General features: G+C 42.6%; 1 protein-coding gene across 1 annotated transcript; it reads left to right on the plus strand.

Annotated features, from left to right (window-relative positions):
- Nucleotides 1–1,792: 1,792 nt before the first annotated feature.
- LOC310910858 (transcription factor SOX-17-like) lies at nucleotides 1,793–3,688 on the plus strand (the record flags this gene model as incomplete). The annotated part of the gene is made up of 2 exons (XM_083863909.1): nucleotides 1,793–2,084; nucleotides 2,356–3,688. The coding sequence occupies 2 exons, from the start codon at nucleotides 1,793–1,795 to the stop codon at nucleotides 3,216–3,218; spliced, it is 1,155 nt and encodes a 384-aa protein (XP_083720035.1). The 3' UTR covers nucleotides 3,219–3,688.
- Between the last annotated feature and the right edge of the window lie 12,358 nt (nucleotides 3,689–16,046).

Below are 16,046 nucleotides of genomic sequence, written 5' to 3' on the forward strand. Positions count from 1 at the left end.
TAGTGAAAGGTGTTCCTGCTCATGGAAGGGGGTCGGAATTACATGATTTTTAAAGTCCCTTCCGACCCAAATTAGTCTGCCATTACTGCTTACAGTTTAAAGGGTTTAAATATAAACATATTCATCTAACTTCTGTCCGAAAGAATTTATTTCAGACTTGGTCAGACATCATTCCCATTACCAATGGATTGTTTCCCAAGTAGGTTTTCTGCCCCCCGAACCTTTCCAGCCTTGCAGGCATTTAAATTCGCTTTCCCTGGTCCCAGACCTATGTGGAAGATGAAGGGTCCGAACTAACTCGTGTTAGCCTGGCTCTTTGTAAAAAAACCAACATGGAATTTTATACTCTCGACTTCAAGCAGAACATGAACACAGAGGCACCGGGAAAGAGTAGGATGTGTTAAATAGTTCCCGTGTCCGTCGCTGGAGAGAAGCCGGGGGTTCCCCGAGGGCAGGAATTTGTAAATCCCCAGCCGGGGTTCACCAGTGTCCGGAGGGATCCGGGCCGGCCGCCCCACACTCCTGGCGGGGATAAGATGTCATGGAAAAGCGCCACTTATTGGAGGGGAGAAAGGGCCTTAATGACGGGCAAACTTAATTAATGAGGGCATTATTTATTGAGGGATTTATTCAGGGTGAGATTTTTTTTTAATCGCCCGTAGCTTCACGCCTTTTCTATTGAGATAAGATGTGATCTCAGGGATCAAGGCACAGATGGCCCTTTCAGCTTGTCCAGTGACACTGAAGCACAAGGAAACGCGCCAAGAAACTCATCCCGGGTGGTGCCAAGGTTTGCAAGCCGTGGGACTGCTGGTTTATGGGCAAACTTTCTCTGCATTCGTCCAGTATGAGATATGGCACTGATTACACATCTTCCGATGGACGCGTTGAGAAATAGGGTCGAATATTAAAAAACAGAGATGGGAAGGATTATTACAGTTTATGAGAACGTCCCATTTATCAAGAGCGCTCTCAATACGATGGCAGTAAGATAGTTGTGAAAATAAATAACACTGCCTCGAGCATCACCTATTTTTAGGAAAAAACAAACAGTATATTCTTTACAACGTTTCTATATATTCCCATAAAATGAGGGTCGGCCTAATTTTGAATACATCATGATTTAATGAAAACAGCTTGCGAAGGAGGCAAAGCACTGAGAGCTGACAGCAAGGGGATCCTTGAGGCACAGGTGATGACTCGGCTTGCCATTACCAGCTACATCCCACATCTGCCTGCGGGAGAAGCCGCTTGTGCCTCTCAGAGTGTTCCAGGTGTCTCGGCACAGCTGTAAATCCCCTGTCCCTTTTGCATCTGCTCGGCTCCAGGCTGTCCATCAGCGCACGGCCCCGGGGCCGCTCTGGCTGCCCTTGCGGGGGGCAGGACCGGGCCCGGGGCCGCTCAGGGATGCGCTGCCGGTGCTGATGGGCAGCGCTGGCGGCGGCTGAGGCCGCGATGCGCTCAGGTGCCGGGAGGAGCCCGGGGGCCGCCCCGAGGGCAAGGCAGGGCACAGGGCAGGGCACAGGGCGGGGCACAGGGCGGGGCACAGGGCGGGGCAGGGCAGGGCCGGGCAGGGCAGCACCGCAGGAGCCTGGGCCGCCGTCCGGCCGCGCCCCCGCCCGCCCCCGCCGGGCCATTGGCCGCGCCGCCGCTCAAATAGGGCCGGGCCGGGGCCGCTCGGGCAGCAGCGAGCGGGGTCCGAGCGCGGAGCGAGTCCTCCCTGCCCTGCCCTCCCCCGGGCCGGCCGGAGCCGCTGTGGCGGCCGCGGGCGGGCGGCGCGTCCCGGCCCGAGATGAGCAGCCCCGATGCGGGCTACGCCAGCAGCGACGACCAGGCGCAGGGGCGGTGCTCGCTGCCCATCATGATGCCGGCCCTGTGCCCCTGGGCGGAGGCGCTGAGCCCGCCGGGCGAGGCCAAGGCCAAGGGCGGCGCGGCGCCGTCGGGGCCGTCGGGCGGCCGCGGCAAAGGCGAGGCGCGGATCCGGCGGCCCATGAACGCCTTCATGGTGTGGGCCAAGGACGAGCGCAAGCGGCTGGCGCAGCAGAACCCGGACCTGCACAACGCCGAGCTCAGCAAGATGCTGGGTGAGCGCGGGGGGCCGGGGGCGGCTCCGGGAGAGCGGGGAGCCCGGGGGAGCCTCGGGGCCCGGGGCGGGGGCGGCGGGCGGGGGGTCCGGGGGCTCCCGGGCCGGGTCCTGTCGAGGGGAGCGGGAATGGGGCCGGTGTCGGTGTGTGTCCGGGGGGCCGGTGTCGGTGTGTGTCCGGGGGGCCGGTGTCGGTGTGTCGGGGCGGTGTCGGTGTGTCGGGGCGGTGTCGGTGTGTCGGGGCGGGCGGTCTGACGGTGTCTCTGGCGCAGGTAAATCGTGGAAGGCGCTGTCGCTGGCGGAGAAGCGCCCGTTCGTGGAGGAGGCGGAGCGGCTGCGGGTGCAGCACATGCAGGACCACCCCAACTACAAGTACCGGCCGCGGCGGCGGAAGCAGGTGAAGCGCCTGAAGCGGGTGGAGAGCGGCTTCCTGCAGCACGGCCCGGCGGCGGCGGCGGCGGCGGGGCCCGAGCTGGGCGGAGAGCTCGGCGGGATGTGCGCGGAGGGCCCGGGACTGCCCTACGGCGAGCGGGGCTACGCGGGCCCCTACCGGGACTGCCCGGCGCTGCTGGACGGCTACGGCCCGCCCGGCGCGGAGCCGTCGGCGCTGGAGGCGGCGGAGAGCGAGGCGCCTTTCTTCCCGGCGGGGCTGCAGGAGGAGGGCGCGCCGGGGCCCTTCGGCTACGGGCCCGAGTTCCCGGCGGCGGCGGCGGCGGCGGCCCCGAGCCCGTCGGGCGCGGCGCTGCGGCGGCACCTCCCGCTGTCCGGGGAGGCGGCGGGCGCGGGCGGGGCGCTGCAGGCGCTGCTGGGCTGCCCGGCCCCGCCGCTCCCCTACTACGGGCACTGCCCGGGGCTGGGCCCGCCGCCCCCGCCGCCGCCCGGGGCCCCGGGACAGCCCGAGACGGCGCCGTGCCGGGAGCGGCCGGAGCAGCTGCCGCCCGAGGAGCTGCTGGCCGAGCTGGACCGCGCCGAGTTCGAGCAGTACCTGCGCTTCGCCTGCAAGGCCGAGCCCGGGCTGCCCCTGGGCGGGCACGACGCGGCCGCGCTGCCGCCGGCCCAGGGCGCGGGGCCCCTCTCGGCCGCCGTATCGGACGCCGCCAGCGCCGTCTATTACTGCGGGTACCCCGAGCTGTGAGGGGCCGCACCCGCACACAGGGCCCGCACCCTCCTATTTATGTAATTTATTTCATTCTCCTTGGGACTGTTCCACGAACTTTGCCTGGGCGGACACAAGCCACTATCCTGATCATCCTGGGGGCTGCGAGCCTCGTTGGAACTGTTTTTTGGACGGTGTTAAAGGAACGTTTCCATCTTTTTTTTCCTTTCGTTCATGTGCGTAATAATTGATATTTTTGCAAAATCATCAGTCTTACTTGTTGGCCCAGAGCGTGTTTCTAGTTGTGTTTTTAACTCTATCTGGTGGGAGGGTTTTTTGTATTTTCGGAAAAATAAATGAATGTACAGCTGTTTCTGTCATTTTTCTTTGCCCCGTGATCCTTGAGGGTGACTAATCTTAATTTAAATCTGTCCTGCCCTAAGGCGATGCTTTCCCAAGGAGGTGTGATCCTTTCACCACGGCAGTGGCTCTCAGAGAGCCTCCAGGGCCAAAGATGGGTTTTTTCTCAGGTGCAGCTGTATTATCACAGAGCTTAATGGTCAGATCTCTGCTGCTGCTCTGTCTGTTGCAGTACAGAACATGCAATTGTACTGGTGTGTGATTTAGAGGTTTTTTTTCCTTCTGATTTGAGTGCCGACTGAATTTGCATTAATGCATTGAGAAAAACCCTCCAGTCTGCAGCAAAGAAAGATGGATAAGTTTAAAATACGAATTTTAAAGTGTGCCTCGAAATACATTGGTTTTGGAAAATTGTAGATGAGAAGGTGACTTTGGTGTACATAGTGACTTTTGTTTGAGCTGAAGGATTCACAGACAGGATTGAAGCTGTGTGTAGAAATTATATTTCTACCACCTACCTTCAAGACTTCATGCTATTTAGTGCCATGGGGTTCGTGATCAGTTTATACCAGGAAGGAGAAAAAACTGCAGCCCAAGCCCTTGCCTTGGATACTACTGAGTATCAATTAGCCATTAAATTGGGTTGTGGGTTTTTTGAGTGTTCACCTGTGCTCTGTTGTGACATTTCTGCCACTGCAAGGGTGCAGCTGCATCATCACTCTTCTGATGTTTACAAGATGCTGGCTGCAGTCAACCTACAGTAATCGTAGTGGAGATTTTCAGATACTTTAATTTGCAAATGACAATTCAAAAATGATAGGGAATAAAAAATACTTTTAAGTAAGTGTACTTTATCTTACTTAGTTTATTATCCTACATATTTTATTAGGCTACTAAGTGGATGAAGAAATCCTGCAAAAATTCCATTTGTGCAATTTATGCTTATAAATTATGCTTAAAAATTGCACAAATTTTTATAAAAATTGTATGACAGTGACCATTTTTTAAACACATTATGGACACAGAGCTAGCTGTACTTCCAAACAAATCTAGTCAAAACATGGGGTCAGATAACGTTTTATTTATTAATTCAGAAAATGTAATTTTATTCAGGTCTCAAGAAATCCTGATTACGTCCATTGCCTCCAGTGACAGGTTTTTAACAGCACGTCAGTGAAATACTGAAAAAAATCACTTGAAATTGCAGTACTTTCAGTGTCATAACACCTTTTCCCCTCCCTCAACCTGACAATGAGAGAAGCGTGAAAGGCAGTGTCTGATATTAAGGGGGTTGGGTGCAGGTGGGAAATAAGACTCTACATATGCCACTGTTTTAAAAGCACAGTCACTTCAATATTATATTTTTGTCTCGATAGAAATTTCTGACATACTGTAATTATAGATAGGCTAGGAGAGGTGTAACAATAGTGAAAATTCTAGCTGAACAATTGGATTGTTCCAGTTGTCTCCTAGATGAGCAGCCCTGCTGGTCACCATCACGCAAATCGTACTCCTACAGTTATGGGCTGCTAAAACTGTGGTAGGGCTTTTTTTTCATACTGTTACAGAAATGTTCTATAAAAACCCTCAGAATAATGGCAAAGACAAATTAGGGACCTTGAATTGATGTTTAGGTAAATTGAAGTAATATTAGGGTTGTTTTTTTTTTTTTTTTTTTTTTTTTTTTTTTTTTTTTTTTTTTTGTTTATTGATTCACCACATACATCCGAAGACACACTTCTTTTTTTTTAAGAGTACTGTAGTATAGCCTCAGTACCTAGCTGAATTCTGTTATAAAATAAAATTTTAAAAATCCTCCTGTAAAAGAAAATAAAGGAAGGGAGGTAAGCTTAACTTAAGAAGTTTCCAAGTAAGGTGAAACAAATTCCAGGATTAAGGTTGCCAGTGGAGATCTAATTAACCTCTAGTGAATACCATTATAATGTCAGTATTAATTGTAAATGATGCACACATTTTCTGTGGGACTCCAATGTAGTTAATCCCTATCTTAAATGGCAGTCATACATGAAGTTTGAAACCAAAATGATCCCTAATTATGGCACTTGGAGCACCTTTTCCTCCCCAATGTCTAATTCCCAAGTCAAATTCCCTTTAGCCTTGCAGTTGACCATCTAATTCTGATTTTTACCTAGAACTTTGTCCTTTATCTGCATGAAATGGAGCAGCAAATGAGGAATCCCTCACCAAACAACAGCATCTAATTCTCTTTCACTATGTGAGCCTGTATTTTAATTTGCTGCAAGGTGAAGGAACAAATACTGTCAGTGTGTTTTTGAGATAATAGTGCATAACGACAAAATGCTGGGGCTGTGGAATAATTGATTTGATTCTGGGAACTTTGGTACTTTGCCTGTGTGTTTTCTGTACATTCCCTTTTGCTGTGGTTTACTTCTCTTGCACTCTGCCTAGTTTGCTCCTTTTATTACTCACATAGGACTTGTTCTTTTTCTGTAACAGGCTAGGCACTCCCACCTGGTTTGGCTATTCTTTCTATTCTCAAAATACCAAGCTTTTCCTCTTTGCCTGATATCTACCTCTATCCTCTCCCTTTCTCCTTTTTTTTTTTTTTTTTCCTTTTTTTTTTTCCTTTTTTTTTTTTTTCTTAATTTTTTTTTTTTTTAATTTCCTAGTTACCCACTGTCTTTATCCTTACCTCTGCTCCTCAGTGTCTCCTGGTTGTTTCAGTCCCAACTGTACCCTCTTTTCTAGCTCCTTGAAGCCTCCTGTGAGGTGGCTTTGTCTCTATAAGCTTTTTCTCTTGCCTTCCATCTTCACATTTCGTGGTTTAGTTCTCCTCATGGTTTTTAGAGCTTCTAGCTTCTTACAGTGTTGACTGTAGACCTTGGGCAACTTTCTATGGAGGACAATTTTAATCACACCTCTGATATTGAGGGAATGCTAAATATTAAAATTACTGCAAAAGCATCTGAAAATTGATTTTAATATGATTGAAAAAGCACATTTCCTCTTCCCATATTTTCAGAAATTTCTGAGCAGCTTTAGCTGAAACTCTTATACTCTGCTGGAGTCAGCTGACTAGGATGAAAAATTGGTGGTCCAAACATGACTTCATGTTCTTTATACAGGAAGTCTGATGTGACTTTAGTTGCAGGCACCTGTGTCACTTTCAAAATCATGAGTATAATTCTCAAATGCATTTGAGCACTAATTTAGGGATGGGAAAGTCATTTGAGTTGATGTATTAGTTTAAGCCTAAACCAAGCATTTTCCAGATCAAGCATAAAACAATTTTTTTTTTTTTTTTTTCAGAAAATCCTACGGAGGAATGTTCAAATTTGTGCTGTACTCCAAGGCCACACTGAGCACTTTCTCAGTTGCGTGTAAGGTGGTTGGCAGCCTCCCTTGTGTGCAGTTTGGTTTGTGTGGCTCCCTGGAGTGGCTGTGGCTTGGCTGTGCAGCAGATTGAGGCTGATGTGGGAGTGTGGGCGGTGCAGGCTCAAGTGCTCCAGCTCCGGTCACTGTTGTTCTCCTGAGGCTGCTGCAGGAGGAGTTTATGGGCTGATAAATGGTGTTATCTCTAGTGGATCTTGGCTATCCCAATCCACTCAGGTTATCAGAGCACTTTCTGGAACTCTTAAAAGGGACTGTTTTCTTCTGTCCTGATAAATCAAGGGCCGTCATATAGCCAAGGCCACCAGTCTGATAAGTTGGAAATCAGGGTGGCTTTTAGGTATTTTAAACAAATATAAAAATATTGTTATTCAGTTCCTTAGAGCTGTTCTACAGACATCACATTGCTTTGACTAGTTTTCCAAAATAATATGATGAGAGCAATAATGTTCCCTTTGCAGGTATTATTAAAACTATTGATTGGTTTATTGAAATTCTTAGCTTTTCTTAAATGAATATGGACTTAATGAGGAATATATTAAATATTTTAGCAACCACTACATTTATGGCTGCATATACAATGATTACTACATTAATACAAATTTTTACAGATTTTAATTTTGTGTTATAGGTTGTGGTATAAATTGGAGAAGACTAGGATAGTCAGTGGAGCATAAAAAACTTAACCATGGCAGCATAGTCCTAATGTCTAATTTACACTTCTTGTCAGGTAAATGACAAATAAGCATTTTGTCTTACCCCAGTGATTTAAAAATGTATTTGATTAAATGAGCACATGGTCATGTGGAGTTGAGGTGTTTTAATGTCCATGTCATGTGTTGTATCTTGTATAATTTGAGATTACTTGTAGCCCTAAGGTGTCTCTCTTAGACTTAATTCAAGCAGAAATATAGCTTATGTATCAGTGCAAATTGAAATTGCCATGGCTCTTAAAATATATCAATAAATTTTGAATTTTGAGGTAAAGAAACTAAAACACCCAAATGTCATGGTAGATGTCACCTGACACAGATAAAAGTGAAACACTACTCATGATGTCATGAGTTCTTCAGTAAAAAGAATCTCAAAACAAGGAGCATAAGGAGGAAAATATAGAACATTTCAAGGAAAATTTAGAAATGCCCTTTAGAGATATCAGTAAATATCTGTGACTTGCTGCAGCCTCCAGAAATTTAATAATTAAATAAATTGCAAATTTGTTTCCAGTTGTTTTCAGAGTCTTCAAGAACACTTGTTTTAGGAATGTTTTTTACCTACAGTGGAACAGTAACAAGCAAAGTAAAAATGTTTGAGTTACTGAGGCTCTTTTATTATGGCTCTGTTCTCTCCTTTTTAAATAATTCATTTTTATATCATAGCTGTATCGTGATACAAATTAATTCCAGGTACCTGACATGGGAAAATGCTGAAATAAGATTTTAGAAACAAAATTCTTCATCAAAATAATTTTTTTACCTTGTTTAAGAAGGATACCAGTACCTTCTGCATTTTAATAAGCAATAGTTCAGAGAAAGTAAATTTCCATCCTTTTCCTTATCATGGAGAACTCATTTCATGGACTATTCTGTAGAGTTATCAGGGGAATATAGTTATTGTTCACATTGAGGGTGGCCTCTACATTTACCCACACAGAATATATTTAGGTACCAGCAAGTCTTGGGTTCTTTCCAAGGCATTGTGGAATTACTTTATGGTGTCTGATTTACTTTAAAGCTTCTTGTTATTGCCATGTAGAAACAAAATTTATCCTGCACACATCCTGTTTAAAACAAAAAATTGTCCCCTGTTGAACAAAGATAAAGAATATTAGAATGTTTTTCTGGGTAAAGGTTGTGTTCAAATTAACTGAAAAGGTGAACCAATATTTGTGAATTCATGGAGCTGAATGATTTGGTACCATACAAATTCTGGCTTCAAATGCACAGATTAGTATTACTGGGGAATAGCTAAGGTAGAGTCAGGTTATGTAGTCTTGATTTTTTTGTTTTATGCTTTCATTATATTACTGAAGGTTATCACTCCTACAAGTTTCGATAATTTACACACATAGTCTTTCTGTATGTTGACCTATGATAATTTTTCCTGTGCAAAATCAACAGTGGAAACTAGTTTCCCTGAGCAGGGTGAAGCAGATTTGCCCTCAGAAGAGTGCAATTTGTATCAATTTCTCATATCTTTGAATTGGGTATGATGACTGAAGGTGTAATACTGCAGAAACACTCACTAGTACTGATGCAAGAATCACAGTGTCCTGGGTTTGCTTTAAAAATAATGGTCTGGATTCACCACTGATTGGAGTTAGAGGTTAAACCTGTAGAGAGCTATTTAATGCATGGAAAACTTGCTAGAATGTGTCAAGTTACAAATATTGTTGCTTCTCTTCTGAGACAGAATTACCCAAGTTATTTCCCTACAAATACTGTTGCAGAGTAGAGCAGGATATTAGAGAAGGTCAAACCCAAGGAAAAAAAAAAAAAAAAAAAAAAAAAAAAGGATGTATTTTGTTATTTCTGAATAGCTTGGAGTAATTTCTCAGGGAATAACCCACTGGTTTGTACATAATCATATATAGTCTGGAAATTCCCACAGGAGATGCAAAAAATAACAAGGTTGTTATTTTGTTGCTGCACATCAAAATGACTGCAAGAGATCATCTCCTCCTTCAACCTGTTCTTAGTATCCTGCAAGGAATCTTAGCGAGACATGAGTTTCATTCATGAGTCCAATTTCCAATTGCAGCCCTTAAAGCCTGCTTTACTAACTTCTCAGCAAGAGTAGCATCACTTATACTCTGAATCATTAATGTAGGGATAGCTACCTTCATCCAGATGGGTTTATTGTACTCAGAGGTGAGTGTATTTATGTAAGTGAGCTTAGGTAATCACTCATCTTTTTAGTATAGTCTGTTCTGTAGTAGTTTACCAGCTGTTCTAGTTGGGAGAGACAGAAAACTAGGCTTTGTCTTTCAAAATCTGCAAAAATCTTCATCTGGATAAATTTAGTCTCAGGACAGACAATTTCCTGAAACAGCCTGTCACTCAGTGAAACACTTTATTTAGAAATTTGACAGCCTTGGCAAGATGTCAAATAAAAGATCTAAATAAAAATTTTCTTCAATGAAATCAAAATTCAGAGCACCACTTTGAAAAGAAGAAAACAGTTGATTTGAAAATCCTGTGTGAGGGCTTTACCCTGACTGACAAACCCGAGGGGTTTTTTTCCACCATGTTCCAAGGTGACAAAAGAAGTAACACTGATCTAAACTGCTATTTTCTTAGCTTTATTCCAGTTTTGCTATGGCAGTAGTGTTTGTGGAATCCTCTGGTTAAAGTACCAGAACAGCATCAGGGCAGCACTTACAACTTTTCTAGAGTGAAAGTTGCTGTTAAAATTTGGCTTCATACTTTGCACGTTTTAAACGTGTGGAGTAGAATTCACAAATATCTATTCTATTTCTTCATAAAAAGAAAAAAAATTCAAAGATGCACAATGAAGCCTGAATAGCTGCTTTCCCACAGGAAGCTTCATGCCGAGAATGTAGTTAGGCTGATGCAAGGAACCAGCCATGCTGCCTCCCTTCGGGAGAAGTCTCACTGGGGAACAAGACCACTAGATGGCTGAGAAAGCACAAATAACACTTGACAACAATTTGTAGTAGCACAATCCCAATTTTTATAAAAGAAGGTTGTGATTTAGATTAGATTTTTATTATTAAGATTAGGATTTATGATTAAATTTCTTTATGAAAAAGTTGCAATGTGTTGTATGTAGTCTATGTTTAGAAGCAGGGAAGTATTTTTCCTTGCTTGTATTTATAGGTAATTATTTAGTCTTAGCAGAATTTAAAAAAATTGATGTGATGGATACCTGAAACCTTTTATGGGTGGGTTGGACATGAATGCTTTTGCATTCCTAGCAACCTTAGTACTTCTGCCAGTCAGGATAAGGTATCTAGATTGACCTGAAACACATGAAGTATGTCAGAGTGACTTATTGCTACGAAAATATATGATCTATGAACAATTCAGTCAATAAGAACTTAGTGATGTAGAGAAGCCACCCTCAGCAGTAACGCAACAAAACATGTTCAGACTTGTTCTGCTGCCTGACAACCTTGACATAATTGTGCTGTTTCCTCTATTTGTCTAGCAGTCCCTGGCTACAACACACATCCTTGGGCAAGATTTTTCATTTCACTGTTCCCAAATGGCCTTCATGTAATTTGCTGTGCACACATGGCTGCAGTATTGCAGAAATAACGCCACAAATCCTCAGCTTCAGCAGGATAGTTAACTGCCCTTCGTCATCCACAATCCAGTTGTTTGTTTCTCCTTAGTTTGTGTCTGTGTAATACCATAGCTTTTGACTTTATGCTGCTAAGAATTTATTTTACATAGGAGAAATACTGACTGTTAGTATTCTCCATTAGTTGTGATCTGCTAATGGCAAGTTCCCTGAAGTGAAATACTAGAAATTCATGATTCCTTCTACAGTGTCCCCACCTCTGTGACCTGGAAACTAAGCAGTCTCCTCTTCCTCAGGGAAAGATTGGATTTCTTCATTGCTGTGCTTCCTGTATTAGTCACTTTTCCATTCAGAATGTCCAGAATACCTTGCCAGTTGCACTTGGTAGTGACAAGGAACTCCCCTTTCATTTTGGTTTTGTAGCCATGACAACAAGGTTAAAACTTGTGTCTGTAACAGTGGTGCTGCCATTATTGACACTCCTTTGTGGGTAGGAGCCTGAAACACTCTGTGGATGACCCATAACCATAATATATACGTTTCACAAAGTTAACAGGGAACCTTTTTAATAATCCAGATATTTTTCTCTCAATCGGAATGTTTCTGTATTTTATTGAGGTTAGAGATCTGAAAGAAAACCCCACAGACTTTTCCTGTGATCTCCGTCCCATCTCAGGTAAAACTGTATTCGTGTAGAGAAAATCTCATTAAATGGTCTTCATAAGCAAATACGTATTGTAGTATGTACAAATCTTTTCAGATACTATTTCAGACTTTCTATTAATTTTTATTCATGGTTTAGAGAATCTTTACCTCTGCTAAGGATAAAATAAATGTAAACCTCAAAGTAAGAAGCAGAATTTTTAAGCATTTTAATAGCTGGGTGACAGTAAGTTTGTTTTTAACTTAGTTGTTGAATTTACATCAGCAATAAGGCCACAGCATATTCCTGAGTTTTGGAAAAGTTTGTAATTGTTCTGGTATTCTATGTTCTCATATACATCCTGAGAAATACTCTACATATTTGCAATATATTTTTAATCAGTGGATTTTGTGACTGACGTAATCTGACATGTCCTAAGGGTATTCAAGACAATAACACAAGGCTGGCAGATATCACATAGGACATGTTGAAGACCTGCATCCTTGTGGAGGAGCATCCTGACTGGAGTATGCAATTGCTCCTGCACCATAAGTAGCTCATTTTGGAGCTAAATTTATCACAGATCTGAGACTTCCCTAAGTTAAAACCTGGGAGTGAATCCTGGTGTCTGAGCTAGATAAAACTCCATTTCTGATGTTCCCTCTTCAGCTGTCTCAAGTGTTTTGTGAAATTACTCCAGTTTGTAGATTGCCTGGAAATGGTCCAAGTTCCCCTTTGTGCCAAGTGATGAATAACAATAACAGTGGTGTGACGTCCCATATAAACAAACCACATTAACTCGACTCTTCATGCTTCCCAAATTAGAACTGCAGTAATATCCAGGAATTACAGATATTTTCCAGTATCTGTAACCTCCATGAGTTCTCATGACTTACTTTAAAGCAAGAGAAACTAACTGATTTCCAAAGTTTACCTCTGTTATCCTTGATGGCAGGAAGGCAAACAGTGTCAGTTTAAACTATGAGTGTCTCAGCTTGGAAGGCTCATTTGTCAAACAAGTTTTTTCCTCCTCTTACAGCAGGAGCAAGGAGACCATCCTCTGAAGCATTGCACTGTATTTATAGCATCTTATATGCAAAACACTGAGGAAGGAAAACTAATGGAAAGTATAACAGTAGTCAAGAAAGGAAGAGAAAAATTATCCAAGTGGGAAGGTAACTAGGCAAGATTTGTCTGTATTAGGCCTTTAAATCAGTAGTTCTATACCTCTAGCTCTTAAAATTTTCAAAACCGATAGTTGTGCAATCTCCAATTTTCTAAAAATAATGATGTTGACAGTGGTGGAAACTGATGGTGGAAAATCTAAAAATATGAGGTAACTTAGTGAGAATAGTCATGACATTCTGTTTCACTACCCTGAAGAAGATTCCCTGAAGTAAAAAAGGGACAGAATATTTTTCTTAAGGAAAGCCTGACATTTGCAAATCCTTTGGTCTAATGCTGATAATCAGAAAGGTATTAAGCCAAACAATTAATGTTACAAGTAGTGAAAGGATAAAGTAACTAAACAAAAACAAACGGATTTTTCAAGAATAAATTTTATTAGTTTAGCATGATTTTCTGTGTTAGCAGAGTAAGTGGTTAAGTGTTTAAGGGAGAAGCAGTATATGTAGCTTGATGATAGTAGGAGTTTTAATGTTGTTATATATTGCTTCCCCTAAACTGGAGAGACAGGGACCAGAATAAATCACAGATAATCCCAGTTATTAGTGCCTTTACCTATAAAAGTCCTTACAGATGGAATCATTATACGGGCCCATTTTTTACTTTTTTCATCTAATAATGAGTCTGGAGCATAGACTATACTTTAACAAATTTCTGGATTTTTCCAACTTGTGTAGGGCTGAAAATATAAATTATAAAATTAGAAGCTAAAATTATCCTGGTAATTTGGACAAATAGCCTGATATCAGCAAGAAAAACTTCAATTAAGGAAAGAAAAAATAATAAATGCACATATAGAAATAAAAGAATAACTGACTTCGTGAGTGCTGTTACAAGAGAGAAGGGGGAGAGTCTTAAGGCAATAGTTGAATGTGAATTAAGCTATTTATTCAGCAGAATACTGTAAGTTATGAGTAGTTCAGTTGAAACTGTTTGAATAGTTGCTGTTTCTTGGTGGGGAATTACTGCACCTCATCTGGGACATAATAACTGACTGCAGTTACATTCCCAGTCCCCTGCGGTGTAAAATAAAATACATTACCTTAATCTCTTTCTTTTTTCATCACATTCCTAATGATCTGAGTCAACAAAGCTGCTGTGAAAAAAACGCAGAGGTCATCTTGGCAAGCATGAAGAAGAACATGTGTGACATCCACGAGTTAATTATTTCACTATAAGAGACCTCAGGTGAGCACTGCATTTATGTTTGCACACCACACTTGAAGAAAGAGATAACCTAAGGGTGAGGGCAGAGCTTTGAAAACATCATTTGTGAATAGAGACTGAAGGCTCAATTTCTGCTTATAAGTGATGGTGACCATTTGTTCTCTTCAGTCACAAGGCAAAATTGTCTAAGCTTATTTCCTCCCAACATAAATAAAGTACCATTGGTGCTTTCAATGCAAATGTATTGTTCTAGATTTAAGAAATTGCTTTCACAATGTAAAAATATGGTATGATCAATTAGTATTTCAGAGATTTTCGTGACACACATTTTGATGTTTTGCTTTATCTAAAAAACTGCAGGAAGTTCTTCAAATGTGTTAAAAGGGTACAACGGTAGGGCTGCTCTCTTGTTTCTTGAATTGGATCCCAGCAGTGAGGGAATGGTGTGCAGCAGACTATAGGCAAAAGAATTGAGCTAGATACAACTAAACACCAGAGGGAATTCCTATCTGGTGGCTCCTCAGAACATCCCCTTCTCCTAGCTGTACAGTAAAGGACTCCACCTGCTCCTCTAAATTAATCCCAGGTACTCAGCTCCCTCAGATTCTTCCCCACTTCACCATCAGTAACCTCACACACTCTTCCCCCTCTTGAGAGCACTTGTACAGGAGGAGGCACCTCCTCTTGGCAGTGGTAGGAAATATACTGTGTTGTTCATGAGATGATATGTAATTTTACACAAATCAGTTTATTAAATATTTTACATAGTGTCTCACAGGGAGCACCACATGCTGCTGAATATCTATAATCAGTTCCTGCGACATGTGCTCTGTATGACTAAATTTTAAAATTTGCATGAATATTTTTATATTAATAATGAAGAGTCATGCATGCAGGGCACATCTTATTGTTAGAGTGTACCTGACCTCACTAATCTCTGTAATGTGTGGTCAGAAGATTAAAGTCATCTTCTTGGCTGTTTCTGCAAATTTAAAGTGAGATTTTTTCTAAAGCAGAGATCAGATTCTGAATTTGTATTTGATCTCATAGAGCAAGTGGGAAATTGTCAGTACAAAATTTACTTGAACCTTTTATTTTTACCCATATAGCATAACATTGTTTTAAGATTATCATCTGCCTTGTGCAAGAGGACAACTAGAAAAGAACCCCCCACTCGATATTGTACAATTAAGTACAATATAAAAGCCCCCCAACTTGGAAAGAGATTGCAATTAAGAGACCAGCCATAATGAAAGTCAGAGATTTGAGTAAAGGAAAAATAATACTCAGTTCATTCCTATTTAAGAGAAGTTATGATTTCTGGAAACATAGGAAGCAAAACTAAGTATCACAGGAGTGTAGTTTTCTGCATGCATTACAGTGGAAAGAAATGAGTATGTATGTGCATAAAATACAAAAATGATCAACTTTCATTTCTTCCCCACTGCAGCTTATCTGGAAAAATGAATGGAAAAGTACTTTTCACAATTTAGTGCTTCTTAAATGAAAGTACTTGATACATCTGTTTGCTGACAGTCTCCTGTAGAGAGTTCCTTAATAGCAAAGTGCTACCTGTTGAACAGAGAAGGGCATGTCTTTGGAATCATAGAAACATTTAGGCTGGAAAAGACTTTTTTTTAATCTATTTCAGCTGCTAACCCAGCACTGCTAAACCCACCACTAAACTGTGTCCCTGAATGCCACAGCTACACATCTTTTAAATGCCTCCAGGGGTGGAGAACACACCACTCCCCTCGGCAGCCTGTTCCAATGCTTGGCAATGCCTTCTTCTAAACTTCCCCTAGCACAACTTGAAGCCACTTTCTCTCGTTCTATCACTTGTTACCTGGGGGAAGAGAATAAACTCCACCTCT

The sequence above is a fragment of the Zosterops lateralis genome (genome assembly GCF_965231275.1).
Source record: "Zosterops lateralis genome assembly, chromosome: 1".
NCBI lineage: Eukaryota > Metazoa > Chordata > Aves > Passeriformes > Zosteropidae > Zosterops > Zosterops lateralis.